The 15,065-nt window shown below is 50.1% G+C and overlaps 1 protein-coding gene across 1 annotated transcript; it reads right to left on the bottom strand.

Annotated features, from left to right (window-relative positions):
- Positions 1–11,653: 11,653 nt before the first annotated feature.
- Positions 11,654–13,935, bottom strand: LOC123123284 (membrane steroid-binding protein 1). Its single transcript, XM_044543765.1, has 2 exons — positions 13,392–13,935; positions 11,654–12,246 (listed from the first exon to the last, which is right to left on the bottom strand). Exons 1-2 carry the CDS (start codon positions 13,697–13,699, stop codon positions 11,877–11,879), a joined length of 678 nt encoding a protein of 225 aa, XP_044399700.1. The 5' UTR covers positions 13,700–13,935; the 3' UTR covers positions 11,654–11,876.
- Positions 13,936–15,065: the final 1,130 nt, after the last annotated feature.

Genomic DNA, 15,065 nt, shown 5'->3' with positions numbered 1-15,065 from the left:
ATGGCATAGGAATGAGCATATCATGCAAAGTGAACATGGCAATATGGGCATAAAGTGAGAAGTGGTAAATAACCCATAACCAAGTGAGAGCCATGTAGAAGAAATGCGCGAAGTCCTTGCATGAAGAGAGTAGTGGGAAAGACACTCCATGGAATCCCAAGTCATCATTGCTCTCTAGAGCTCGTTTTGTCAACTCACGAGATTGTGAGGTTGATAAGTATTCATGGGTACCTACACAAAAGAAACACAAACCAAAGAAATTGTGTGCGTGGTAAATGTACACATCATCCATCATGATGTGTATGTGCACATGTGAGTTAGCACAAGATAAGCATCGCTCGAAGAAATTTGAGGCATGGTATAAGAACATGTCATCCATCATGAAAGAATAGTTGTTATGTATGACACGATGGGTACACAAATTGAGAATGCAAGTATATGGCACATCAATATCATGTTTATTCATGGGAAGCATATGGTGCACACAAGTAGTGGGATCATGCAATGGATAGGATGCATCAAAATCTTCTAAAATGTATGAGGAAACTATGGGGGTCTCCTCATGAGCAATAGTGGAAACATCATATGGAGAATATGAACTACATCCAAAACAATGCATATCGGAAGCTAGGTGGTCATGGCATGGCATATAAGATAAATGGTGCAAAGGGAGCATATCCATATCATCACAAGAAAAACAAATGCCAATAACCATGGGCTTGTCATCTATGCCATATGTGCAAATTGGGTTTATCTTAATGGCATATGCATAGTCACTATGAAGAGATTGTAAATATGACATATTGTTGATCTCATGCATAGCATATGACAAGTCAAGCGGATTGTCAAACATGATGTGACCAAGAGAATTATCACAAGAAATCCTATGTAACATGGCATCACAACTAATAGACTCCACATGGCAATCATCAAACTCATCATAAATGGTTAAATCATCGCATGGGGAAATCACACTAGCATGAAGCATGACAATAGGTGGATCAACATCATGCAAGCAATCAATGACAAGAACATCCACTAGTGGGACAAGAGCATCACCTTCACCTATGTTACCTTTCTCGTTCCACTCAAGTGGTGTAGGTGAGGTGGGAAAGACCAAAGCATGGTCAACGTCATCATCGTGATGGAACCATGTGGGGGTGCATCATAGTCCACCATGGCCATCGTCTTGTCCATAGGAAGGACGAAGTCGTCGCGGATCGGCGCATCATCATATATGGGACCTAGCACCAAAGGAGAAGACACAATAGAGGTAGAGGTTAAGTCGTCAGAAATCATAGTGGCCTCACATGCCCTATCAACTACCTCACTCTCTCTATGTGGTGGTGGATCACTCACTCCCTCAAGGTAGGTGCACTCAATGTCACATATGGTGGAGTCACTCAAATCCCTCAAGTGGTGATGGTGGTGGCTCTCCTCACATGCGAATTGGGGCAACTTGTCATATATGGGGCTAGTGATGAAGTCACTCTCACTCTCAATATGGTGCCACAAGTCACTCAAGTTATCATACGTCGCCGTGGTCGAAGGAAAAATCCCATGCTCAACCATCTCGTAGTCGTCGTCGTGGATGAAGGCCGAAGATGGCACATCATCGCTCTTGTCATGGATGAAGGCCAAAGATGGCACAACATCCAAAGGCGAAGATGCCTTGAGAACACTTGGCGAAGATGCAGAAGTGATGGTAGTATTCGTAGTTCCGTCTTGGTGGTGCTTGTCTCGCGGTCTTCTCTTGTGCTCATGACATTTGGCCATAGCTTGATGTAGAGCTTTTTGGGACTTGAAGGTGTACGCATCGCGAGCATCTTCAGCTTGATGGTGTTGTAGTGCTTGAGCTCGATGACGTTCTGAAGATTGGCCACTTGAGCGTCGCCGCCTTGAAGATGATGAAGGGGAAGAAGACTTGTAGTTGGCCAACATGTCGCGTACTTGATCCCTTTGTTCGGCCAACTTGGCGTCGAGGTAGTCTCTTGTCCGTGCTTCAAGTTGATGAATGTCGGCGGTGAGTCGCTCAATGCCTCGCGTTGCTCGTTGTAGTCCGAAGATGGGCATTTTGGTGATGTAGTTGTTCATGCCGTCGTTGTCGTGGAAGACCAGAGATGAAATGCCTTGCCTATCCATCACAAGACTCGAGTAGAGGTGAGTAGGAAATGATATAAGCAATACCAAGTTACCTTTTCCCAAAGTTGAGGATGTATCCCGTTTCACTCAATGTGAGATGAAAGAATAGTGGAATTGGTACCGGACTTGTTCACTCACACCTATCAAGTAAAGCTTATGGTGGATCTCGGTGAGGATAGTGGCACAAAAATTGATGCAAAATGTTAGCAAGAGTCAATAATGTTGGAAAAGATTCACAAATTCGCAAGTGAAACAAGTAGACCAATAGCAATATGTGGCACACGGAAACACACACACGGATAGATAAATGGGGTCGTGCAACCAAGGAATGAGCACAAAATGTGGAATCCACGGAAAACGCTCGTGTTGCACAACTCAAGAGAGACGCTAGCACGATTGCACAATAGGCGGATACGACACTTGTGCACAACCTACAAGATGCAAATGTATGAGCCTTCGATCCCAAGTATGCTATGTGTATGATGTTCCCGAAGTTCCTCTCAAGATGATCCAAGATGATCGGATATGACAATCTTATGAGCAATGTGGTATGATGCTATGGCTCTTGCTCACGAGCTCTTTGCTCTCTTTTTGCTTAAAAGCTTATTCCTTTTTTTTGTTATGGCCACTTATGCGAAATGCAGAAACCAAGATAGCAATTGTGTCTATGCGGGAACGATCTTGTGATACAAGGGATGATATGATGATACCAAGATGATACCAATATGATATGGTATGTATGCAATGAAAGGTATGGATCACTAATGTGCATAAGTAACGTTGCCGACAATACTCAAATGGCTAGTCTCGATAGGCAAGTGACGCAAAATGGGCTAAGGGGTTAACAATGTAATGGCAAGTATGTACAATGAAGGGATACCATGATACCAAGGTGATACGGAGGTTACCATTCTTGCTTACGGTTAGGTTGTCAAAATGGTGAAGTGGTCGATGTCGATGACGACCTCGTGGCGATGATGAGTGGCGGTGTTCTTGATGTAGATACCAAGATGATGTAGACCCGTCCCTAAGTAGCCGAAACACCTTAGGAAATGGTAAAAAACGCAAACTCAAAATCTCCAAAGGCAAATGTCAAATGGTGGTGACGAAATGCGTTGGTGGCTCTGGAGTAAGCAATGCCAAAGTGGTGATGGTGGATGATGAAGAAGCAACCGTCCCTAAGTAGCCCAAACACCTTAGGAGACTCAAGTCACCCCTCAATCAACCACAAATGTTATATGGATCGAAAATGGGTTAGGTTGCGGAAAGCTATGGTGGTTTTGCGGGTGATATGGTGGATGGCCAATGCAAAGATGTAAAAATGACAAATTTTTGATGGAGTCAAATGGATATGGAACCTATCTAGATGGATGTGGGATGTCAATAGCTACTCAACGAGCTAAAGAACACGAAAATCGGACTCCGGGAGTGAAAGTTATGGCCGAAACAGTAAAGTGCACGCGGCTGATTCTCGGGGGTGCGGGTGCCCGGGGGTGGAAGGTGCGGGCACCCGGGGTGGTCCGAGGCAAACAGCCCGGAGGTGCGGGTGCCCGGGGTTTGGGGTGCGGGCATCCGGGGCGGTCAGCGGGGGTGCGTGGGGGTCCGGGTGCCCGGGGTTTGAGGTCCGGGTGCCCGGGGGTGTCAGGTTTGGGCGGAAATTCGAGGAAAAATGCAAGAAATTGGTGGATTTCATGAAGGGAAAGGTGGAGATTGATGGGGAATGCTAGATCCACTTGAAACCAAGCAAATCCATGGATCAAATTCAACAAAATCTCATCAAACCAACAAAATCACAAAAAAAATTGGGGTTATTTTTGGTGGGGAATTTTCGAATTTGGGGAGGAACACAACAAAATTAGGCTAGAGAACAAGATGGGGGGCTCCAATTTCGTGAGAAACTATGGCTCATGATACCAAGATGTTGTAACACGGAACCCTAAGTGAAGATCTTTCACGAATTGGAGGGGGAATCCCCAAGAACAAGATGAACACTCAAGAACAAGTCCAAATCACATATCCACTAGACCAACAAACACACAAGATCCACAAGGTACATGAACAATCAAAGGGAAATAAGATACATGGTAGAGTTCATCCCAAATCCTATGAAGGAGATGAGGGCTTGATGATCCTATGATGGGGATCCTTCCCCATGGAGGAGGTCTTGATGTTTGGTCACTCCAAGAGGAGGTCTTGATCTCCTAGTGGAGTGGATCCACGGAGCAAAGCTCACAAACGTCTATCAAATACTTTGCTATCCCCTCAATGAGCTAGGAGAGGGCTATATATAGTCTAGGGACGAAATAGAGAGGGGGAGAGGGATACAAGGGCAAAAGCCCAAAAAGGCATGCAGGCCTCGGAGGGGTCCGGGAACCCGGTGCAAGAGGGGTCCGGGCACCTGGACTGGACCGGGCGGCTGCACAGGAGGTGGCCGGGCACCCGGGCTAGGAGGGGTGGCACCCGGACCGACCAGGGAGCCGGCTGGAGGGGGGACGGGCACCCGGGGTGCACAGGGAGGGCCGCGCCCTTGGCCGCCTTTGGTACGGGCACCCGGGGGTTGATCACCCAGGCACCCGGGGTGGTCAGGGCCAGCGCCGGGTCGGGGGCCAGGCACCCGGGGTGGCCAGGGGCGTCCCCCAGCCGGAGGCCGGGCACCCGGGGCCATGGATGGCCGGGCACCCAGAGTGTCCAGGGCCTCCACGTCCTCCTTCTTCACATTTCCTTCCTCCTTCTTCTCCTCCGTAGGTCTCCGGTGAACTTGGTGATCCCTCCATGCTTCCTCGCGATCATCTTCGAAGTACCTACAAAAGCATAACATCTCCGTTTGAGGTAGGACCCGGTTCATATGTGATTCCGAACGAGACTCGAAGAGGAAAGAAGTGACCTCGTTGTCCATGTTGCGTGCACGTGCTCTTGTCGCCGGTCCTCTCGGTGCTTGCGATGGTGATGGCGTGTCCATGTGAATGGACGAGGGATGCTCCGCATCATCGTCTCTCTCAAGCAACCCTGCAATCAAATACAAGAAATCTCTTGTGTCCCCAACACACCAAATACAATGGAAAATTGTATAGGTGCACTAGTTCGGCGAAGAGATGGTGATAAAAGTGTAGTATGGATAGTAGATATGAGTTTTTGTAGTGCAAACAATAAAAAACAACAAGGTAGTAAATAGTAAAACGGAGCACGAATGGTATTGCAATGATGGAAAATGAGGCCTAGGGTGCATACTTTCACTAGTACAATCTCTCGACAATGCTAACATAGTTGGATCATAATATTATCCCTCAACGTGCAATAAAGAATCACTCCCGAGTTCGCAGAGAACAAAAGATAGAAATTGTTTTTAGGGTACAAAACCACCTCAAAGATATTCTTTCCGATCAATCTATCCTAGAGTTCATACTAAAATAACACAAAGCTATTCTTTCCGATCGATCTATCAAGAGTTCGTACTAAAATAACACCATGTGACACACATCAACCAACTCTAATGTCACCTAGATACTCCAATGTCACCACAAGTACCCGTGAGTTAATTCTACGATATGCATCAAACAACTTCATGATCATAGTATTCAATCCACACAAAGAACTACAAGGAGACCCCAAATTTTCTATCGGATAAAAGATAATAAAAACGTGCATCAACCTCTATGCATAGATTACCCCAATGTCACCTCGGGAATCCGCAAGTTGAGTGCCATAACATACATCAAGTGAATCAATATGATACCCTATTGTCACCTCAAGTATTCATACCGCAAGACATACATCATGTGTTCTCACATCTGAACATTCAATCTGACAAGACAAAACATCAAAGGGTAAAGATTCAATTCATCACAACAAGTGTAGAGAGGGGAGAAACATAATATGATCCATCTATGTTAACAAAGCCCATGATATATCAAGATCGTGACATCTCAAGATCACGAGAGAGAGAGAGAGACATTAAACACATAGCTTCTGGTACAAACCCTCAACCCCGAGGGTGTACTACTCCCTCCTCATTGTGGTGGCCACACGGATGATGAAGATGGCCACCGGTGATGTTCTCCCCCTCTCGCAAGGTGCCGAAACGAGCTCCCGATTGGTTTTCGATGGCTATAGAGGCTTGCGGCGGCGAAACTTCCGATCTAGGGTCTTCCCGAGGGTTTTCGAAATATTTGGGAATTTATAGGGCGAAGAAGGGGTACGGGAGGTCACCGAGGTGGGCACAACCCACCAGGGTGTGCTTGGGGGCCCAGGTGTGCCCTGGTGGGTTGTGCCCCCCTCGGGGCACCCCCCCCCCCAGGTGCTGCTCTGGCCCAATGGTTCTCTCCTGGTCCATAAAAATCCACAAAAAGTTTCAGCTCATTTGGAGAACTTTCATTTCTGCACAAAAAAACACCACGGTAGTTCTGCTGAAAACAGCGTCAGTCTGGGTTAGTTCCATGCAAATCATACCAAAACCATATAAAATTGTTGTAAACATGGCATGAATACTTCATAAATTATAGATACGTTGGAGACATATCAGAAACAAATCATGGGGGTGCCCGAGGGGCCCACAAGCCCTCAGGGCGCGCTAGGGGGGCGCCCCCCAGGCTTGTGGCCTCCTCGGTCACCTCCTGACCTAGCTTCGATGCTTCGTGGGTCTCTTTTGGTCCATAAAAAATCACCGTAAATTTTCAGCTCGTTTGGACTCCGTTTGATATTCCTTTCTATAAAACACAAAAACAAGAAGAAAAACATAAACTGGCACTGGGCTCTAGGTTAATAGGTTAGTCTATAAAACATCCAAAACAGATAGTATAGTAGCATGGAACAATAAAAAATTATAGATACGTTGAAAACGTATCACTGCGCTTTCACTAACATACCAAGGTTAGAACATCAACATGGAGACAATGCGCTCGGCAATGTAACGGCACAAATTCACCGCTATTGAGTATGACAAATGAAGCCCTGCACAAGAGTTTTCACCGCGGACATGAAGCAATGCTCCAAGCATCATTTTGCACACGGATCTTTCAAAAATTGCACCAACATGTACTCGCAGAGCCATGGTGGTGTCCACCAGAGGAGGCCTCACCGTCGACGACAAGAGAGGAGGTGGTCATGCTAGCGGATGGGAAAGTCATCTTCTCGCCTATCACCGCCAAGGTCGTCGAGGCGCCACCAAAAACTCGTGCAAAAGATCTAGCAGATACCATCAAAGCTTGAGTCGTTCCTGTCCCAGCCATCCAACAACCTACGTGATGAATCGCACAGGACACACGACAACCACAGCAAACGCAAAGCCACTAAGAGCATCTATAGGCAGGCGCTCTAAACCGTCTCAAACGCTCGGGCGGGCTAACCGGTCACAAAAAATCGACCCAGCTGGGCATCTCAAACGGGCCTTAAACATCCGGGCTGACCGGCATCCCTCATATCCAGCCCAAATATGGGGCAGATATAGGGGCACCCGGGCGCGCCCGCCATATAGGACTGGCGATGGAGTCCCACGGGGAATCGCCGGTAAACCCGGCAGTCTGACACATGACTCCTCCGTCGTCGTGGTGTGAACCCGCGTGGCGCAGCTCTAGCTTGTCGTCCGAGGCCAAATCCGACTATTTAAGCTGGCCGGCGTCCCCCAACCCTAGCCCATCCGCCTCCTCCCTCTTTGCGCTGCAACCCGAGCCCATCTACCTCCTCTCCCCCGCTCCCCCACGCTCTCTGTCATTGCCATGGTCCGGCAGAAGATCACCACGTACGTTATGCTCACATCGGAGCACCGGAGGTAGACCGCGCAGAAGATCTAGGCAAGGCGCGCCGCCTGCATCGCTGCCGGGTTGCCTCCGAACTCGCGAGAGCCGGAGGAGGAGGAGAGAGAGCAGCTGCCGAAGCCGATGGAGGTGGCGGATCCGAAGGAGGACGAGGCCGAGCAGCCTGCTCCGGGGTTCAACATGGAGGAGGCTGAGGTGGAGTTCGTCGTCGCCCAAGCCGCGAAGATGGCGAAGCAGCATGCCATCCTGGAGTCCATCCAGGATGGGGCCTATGTGGAGGCCATCCGGGAGTTCCTCTGGCAAGAGCGGGCGGCGACCGACGCGCTCTTCGCCGAACTCGATGAGGAGATAGAGGAGGAGGCCGGAGCGGAGCAGCCGGAGGAGCCGGAGCTGCTGCCTGCGATGTGCCTGGAGCCAGGCACGAAGGTAGTCGACATCTCCGATCAGAAGTAGCTAGGTGATCTACATAGTACATAGGTTTTTTCGTTTACATGCTTTTGTATGAATTTACGAACCGAATATAAGATGTCCGGATAAAGTTATGGTAATTTGAGGAGTGCCCGGACACTGCGCATGGACGTGTCCGCAGGTGTTTGAAGGGTCATATTTGTCATATGCGGTTGTAGATGCTCGAAGAGCAATTCTAGCAGACCCCTTATATCCCACCGAACTGTAAAATAACCGCGAGTTTTCAGTTTCGGGCGGAAAAAGTAGCCCGAATAGACCCCTTATACACCTTCGACCTTTAAATTTTTTTAAGGGGTGCGATAAAAAACTCCTTCCGACCCACAAAAACACAGTTTTCGCGTCTGCTTCTACGGTGCCCTGTATCAGGAGAAAGCAGTTGGCGGAAGCCCAATTGCCACGGAAACTTTCGTGTGCACCGTCCGCGTCCGCTGTCCGCGCAGCCCCGCCGTCCCTGAACGCCGGCAACCCGTCCGCGTCCGCCGTCTGCGCCGCCCCGGTCCCCCGGCCGCCCCAGCCGCGTCTCTCGCTACGGCTAGCTAGCTCTGGCTACCCCAACGGAGGAGCTAGCTAGCTCCTGGATTGGCCGCTTTGTGCGCTTCGTATTTGGTTGCCGGCGGCTTCGTATTTGACCGCTTCGTGCGCTGTCCGTCGGTTTCGCGAGAGCAAAGCTAGCTGACCATGGACACGGGCAAGAGGAAAAAGAAGACGTAGGGAAAGAATATAAGTGAATATTTCATTTAGCAGTTTAAGTTTGAGGGGTTTGTTGACCGCAGCTAAAAGCGACCCTTAAAACAAAATTTTCGCGAACTATAAACATGTTATAAGGGTCCGCGTATTAAAGGGTCTGCTACAGTTGCTCTAAGCTCCTGATCTAACACAGCCCCCTTGCCAAAACCGGATCGATCCAGTCGCAAGGTGGCAGCCCCTGCCATCATCATCATTTGCAACCGGGGCCATCACCGGGAGACGCTTAGCAAATTCAATTTGTTTTAGACCCTCTCTCCAGTTTTTATCATCTGCTTTTGTTCTGTGGAAGTATTGTTGATTTTTCCTCCTTTTGTGTTGAGGTTGAGGTTGCGTGGGTGCGTAATCAAAGTTCAGACGAAGCAGGCGGCCTTCTCTCGTGACTTACTAAAGTGAGCAGTAACAGTTTGAAGCTTAGCATTGGTTGGGCCTTATGAGCCCAGAAACTAATTTAATTTTAATTTTATAATGTGTTAAACAATAGATGGAAAAACAAAACTACGACATCGAGGACTGCAAACTACGGACAAGCTTAGTTTGCTCATCTCGGATGTTTGCAGTGCCTCTATGCCGTGGTTTCGTTAACCATCAGACCAGCTAACTCGGCCGCACCTCCTGTGGAAACTCCTCTGCGCCCTGGGACTTTTATACTGCGCGTTTGACTCATGCGCTGTGTGGCTGGGCGATGTGGGACTAAACGAATGCACTACCGCGTCATGTCCACCCGATAACCTCTGGCTCCGGGTTTCATTTGGTGCTGGGATAATCGAGATTATACTAATGACAGTGTTTCATTAGATCCATTTGTGGTGAAGTCATTACGAATAACAGTGTTGTTTCTCTAACCAAATACATGCCCGTTCTTGCCGTTTAAGGCATGTCTAATGCGGACCCTCAAATCGTCTGCATCTGATCAGACCAAGCGGTTCGGGCGTATTGTGTCATCCAACACGGTACCTCATCCGTGCGCGGATCGGTCTAGACATCTGTTTTCCTGCAAACCCGAAGCAAACTTTCACATAAGAGTCTGACACACAAGTCCCACTCAAAACCCTCTTCCGCGATATTTTCCATGGATGTGCCGCTTCCCGCGTCATGCCGGCTCAGAGCTACAGCGGCAAGTTGACGCCGCTCGATGTGACCGGACGGGAGGGTGACGCTAACTGACGCGACTAGATGGGTGACACCGCTTCAACACTGACATGTCGTCTCAAGAAACCAACTCCAGCCGCGGCGCCACATAGAAGAGGGTTGTCCATCCATTCGCCTGACCACGGCTATTTAAGCATGGCGCCGCCCACATCACACTTTCCACATCTCCATGCACCGCGCCCGCTCCTTTTTTCATCCACTCACTGGTGACATGCAACTCCTGGGCCTCGGCGCCAGTAGGCAGATCTGGATCAGGCTACGGGTCTTGGCATCGCCATCCTCACTTTTCGGAGCCCTCTCTTCCACGACGATCGGCTCCTCTGTGAAGGAGATAGTCATATCCTCCAGTGGCGAGGAGGACAAGCCGCATCAACGACGACCAGCGCAGCAGCCGCCCTCCTCTCGGAAGCCGCCACGACGACAGAGGAGTACAAAGCACATATGGAGTTGATGCTTCGGCGCTTGCTCCTCCACGACCACATCCGGCACCGCCACCAGAGCCACTTTTCCGCCGCGTCAAGGGGGAGCCGCATTTGCCTCCATGCTGATAGGTGAAGACAAGGCCTCCGCTTTTCCGCCGCGTCAAGGGGGAGCCGCATTTGCCTCCACGCTGACGGGTGAAGACAGGGCCTCCTCTCCTCCCTGCTGTCCCATGCGCAACCGTGGCCTCCAAATCGGCTTTTCCGCCGCGTCAAGGGGGAGCCGCATTTGCCTCCACGCTGACGGGTGAAGACAGGGCCTCCTCTCCTCCCTGCTGTCCCATGCGCAACCGTGGCCTCCAAATCGAACGCCCCGTGAAGTAGGAGCAGGAGTCGCCATTGCCACGCCGCATGAAGGAGGAGAAAGGAGTCGCCACCACCTAGCCGTGTTGGAGTTGCTGCCCCCTCTTACTCCCCTTGCACGCAATCACCGTGAAGGCATGCAGGCGCATCCTCCATTTACTTGACGGTGAAAGTTCGTCCTCTTAAGGCACAGGAGAGTGCGGACTCAGAAGGACTCCAATGTCTCGCCGACGCAAATCCTCAAGGACCGCTATATCCGCTTTCTCGGCAAGGAGATGCTGAAGTACAACGAAGAGTGGTCTCTGAGCAAGACCGCCGCTGCCTAGTCGTCTTTGAGCAAGCCCGCTGCCACCGCCACCGCCGCCTCCGGCAAGTCAGAGCGGACGGAGCTGTAGTACGATATCTGGGAGCTAGCAAACTGCCGCTCCGCAGATTCTAGGAGCTGATGAATTCCCGAACGGGGCCTTACATAATTTGCATATAAGAACTTTTTCTCTGTCGTTCATTCTTAACGGCTTAGAGTTGGCAGGTAGACCACGTAAACTGGATGAAACAACTGTCTGATTTGAGGGAGGATTTGCAAACGCACAAGAAATAAAAGACACAGGCCAGAGATACTTTAGACAACAGCTAAATTATTCACCCAAAAGTATCAACAGACGGCTTAACAAAGGGGAGGCACACGCACACCCCGCTACCCCAGTAATATCCAGCACTCCATTTTACCGACTAACAATAACAGCGCACCAGCACCATATCCCCATGTCCAACGTGCTGGTACAGATTACATACTGAATGACACAGATTTATTGCCACCACAAGGGGGTATGGGATTGCTCTAGCTCTCGGCGCTGACTGCATCGGCTGTGGCTTCCTTCTCTTTTACCTCCTCCGAGCTCACCTCCCTCGGCTTGTGCTCTGTGGCAGGTGCCTTCTCGGTCTCTGCCTCGGCGGTGACTGTTTCATTTGTTCCTGGGGATGTGCTTGTGGTGCCGTCTTCTGCGGGAGCTGCCTTCTTGATGGTGCCGACCTTCACATATTTGCTCATGAACTTGTATTCCCAGTCTTGCAGGGCGTCGAGCTCAAACGGCCCGAGGCCAGAGGTATCCCCGTTCAGGTCCTGGGGCTCGAAAGACATCTTGGCTAGAGCTCTGCTGGCGTCTTTGCCAGCGAATAGGGCATAAGGTCCACCAGGTCCGTAGAACATTCTGCAGAAAAAAGGTCAAAAGGATAATTAGAGATACGAACAGAAGAACAGAAGTATATGAGAGACTTGACACATTCATCATACGAATGAGAGCATGATGACAATACATGACAGTAGAGGATCCTTAACCCATGGATGACTATGCATCCATCATGAAACACGACAGATCACCTAAAAGTATCATTGGAAGTTAGGGAGTGTCCATCCATTAGTCAAGTTTTTGCTAAGGTGGATCCCACAGTGACCTCTTTCATCTAGCTATTTCTAGCCCAGCACTTGGAACATGAATTAAGAAGCTGCTACATAAATTTGGTTGCAGGTGAGCTTCAAAAATCATATGGCTTAAAACAAGCTCCAGGCATAGCATCATCCCTTAATGGGGAATCAGCCATACTGACCACTATTTTTTTTTCAAGAGTACACCAATGGCGTGCAATTTTTTATATATATAGAAGAGAGCAAAGTAAATTTACTAGAAGCTGGAGCACGATGGGAACAACGGCTCAAGCACACCCACACATGACCACTACTTTAATCCTTAGCGGCCATACAAGGCATGGGGCCTGGTGTCCATCTTTTAGCATCTGATGATACAGATGCTCATAAATCTCGGGATGATAGATCCAAGATCTGTTATATTAATATTCCTCTCCTCCCACAAGATATGTGTGCTCCACCAGCAACCACATCTTGCATAGCAAAGGATAAAGATATGGAACCACATATCTTATAGCATTATTGAGCCTAACCATTTAACTATACATAAAAAATGCAAAGGCCAAGAAACCCCTTTAATATAATTCGTGCAGTTGTTAAGTGAAAAGTACCCAGCAGAAAGGGGCTTTGCTTACTCCAAAAGTAGTTCACCGACTATCCCAACCGGTTAAAAGTTCACTGTAAACTACCGCACCTGTCTTGATCCTACCAATCGTGAACCCCGAATTATTATGAATTGCGCAATTAGTTCATACAAATACCAGCAAATCAGTCACCTGGTGTACTACCAGCATCACATAAGATTCACACAGATACTAGTAAAACAGTAACCTGGTGTACAATAGAAGAATCGATAAGCACATCACAAAATCGGTGGATAAGAGCAACTATTACAAAGCAAACTATAGGGTTTCGGGCAGGCCGAGATACCTGCTCTGCGTGACGTCATAGATCTGACCCTTGATGGCCATCAGGAGAGGCTTCTTGGGGTCGGAACCGTCGTACTGCCGGAGCTCCTCCTCGTCGACCTCACCCAGCTGCACGGGCGGCGGGAGCGGCTCCGCCTCTGGCTCCTCGCGCGGCCGCTGCCGGGGAGGCGGCGGCGGCGCGAAGATCCCCGACACGACGTGGTACAGCGCGGCGGCGACCGCCACGGCGGTGAAGAAGGCCGTCGGGGACAGCCCCGTGTACGCTAAGATCGCCTGCTTCAGCGTCTCCCAGAGCTCCGCCACCGCCATCGTGAAGGCTGCTAAGCTCACCTCTTCCGACGAGGGGTTTGGAGACTTCGGGGATGAGGGGCGGGGCACTCTGGTCTTTTCGCGGCCTTCGATTTCGAGAGGAGGAGGGTTTGGAAAGAAATATCGCCGAGTTTATAAGGGGCGGCGAAGGGTGGGGAGGAGAGGTTGGGTGCGTGTGTGAGAATTTCTGGTTTGGGTACCCATCAGTCAGGGACGGTGGCGGCTAGCGGAGTTCTCTAGAAGGAATCCCTTCGTATGCATATGACGAGATGAGTCGGATTAGAATCCGCTACGTTCAGAGTAGATATCCCGATCCCAGTGATTTTCTGCCTTTTATGTATGGGCGATGCTAGGCGCCGGTGCGCCGGCCGAACGTTTCGGCCGGTCCAGTCCTAGCCGTCAGATCAGCCCGTCCCGCGCCGTTGGATCCTTATCCAACCAGGTCCTCGTCTTCCTCTCGCGAGCGCGTAACGAGCGTCGTCTTCCTCTCGCGAACCCCATCTCGTCGGCTGCCCCCGCGTTTCCCCTCGTCGCCGCCCATCCCTCGCCTGCCCTCCTCGTCCCTGATCACCGTCCTCGCCGACCGTCTTTCCCGGCCGTCCTGGTCGTCGGTAGTCCTCGGCGGCCGTCCTCTTCACCGGCTTCGCCCCCATGCAAATAGCCCATCCCTGCGGTTGCAGCTTCCATGGCCACTGTTGCAGCTCCGGTGGCGACGACCGGAGCTCACCGGCGTGTTCACCGGTGTGCTCACCGGCGCTCATCCCCCGCTTGCGAACAAAAAAGATCGAGCGCCCAGGGAGATGCTCAGTGTTGCAACCTACGACGAAAAAAGCTACAACTAGCGATAGGAAAAGCTTCAACCGGCTACGAAAAAAGCTTCAACCAGTATACGACTGGAGCTATGGATGACCAAGAAAAGTTACAACCGGTGACAGAAAAAGCTTCGTCTAGCGATGAAAAAAGCTTCATCCGACTATAAAAAAAGTTTCAACCGTGGAAATGAAGCCATGGACGAAAAACAAAAAGTTGCAACCGAGAGTTATAAAAGTTACAACCGCATTGAAAAAAGCTTCAAACTCCTTATCTCAGTTGCGACCCCGCGATGACGATGACGCCGTTTTGCTGCAACCGTAGTAGATTTTTGCTACCACCGACAGTTGAATTTGCTACAACCGGTTTCATCAAAAAAATCGCCGTGGGGTGTAGTCTGCCATGGCTCCGGCGAAGTAGGCAGAGCTCCGATGCATGCGAGGTAGGCGTCGCCGTGGTAGCACCCCATCGCCCCCGGTTGCAGCATCTCCCGTGGTCACCGCCCCTCGGTCGCCGGCGAGATGGAATGGTCACCGTGCAGATCCATGGCAGCTTC

Source organism: Triticum aestivum, chromosome 1B (assembly GCF_018294505.1).
Source record: "Triticum aestivum cultivar Chinese Spring chromosome 1B, IWGSC CS RefSeq v2.1, whole genome shotgun sequence".
Taxonomy (NCBI): domain Eukaryota; kingdom Viridiplantae; phylum Streptophyta; class Magnoliopsida; order Poales; family Poaceae; genus Triticum; species Triticum aestivum.
The sequence above is the reverse complement of the archived record's forward strand: the minus strand, read 5'-3'. Positions and strand labels throughout refer to the sequence as shown.

Excerpts from the sequence above, each read along its gene's own strand:
- LOC123123284 (XM_044543765.1), bottom strand. The coding sequence starts at position 13,699 with ATGGCGGTGGCGGAGCTCTGGGAGACGCTGAAGCAGGCGATCTTAGCG. Across the intron at positions 12,247-13,391 it reads TATGACGTCACGCAGAGCAG|AATGTTCTACGGACCTGGTG; the intron begins GTATCTCGGCCT and ends TTTTTTCTGCAG.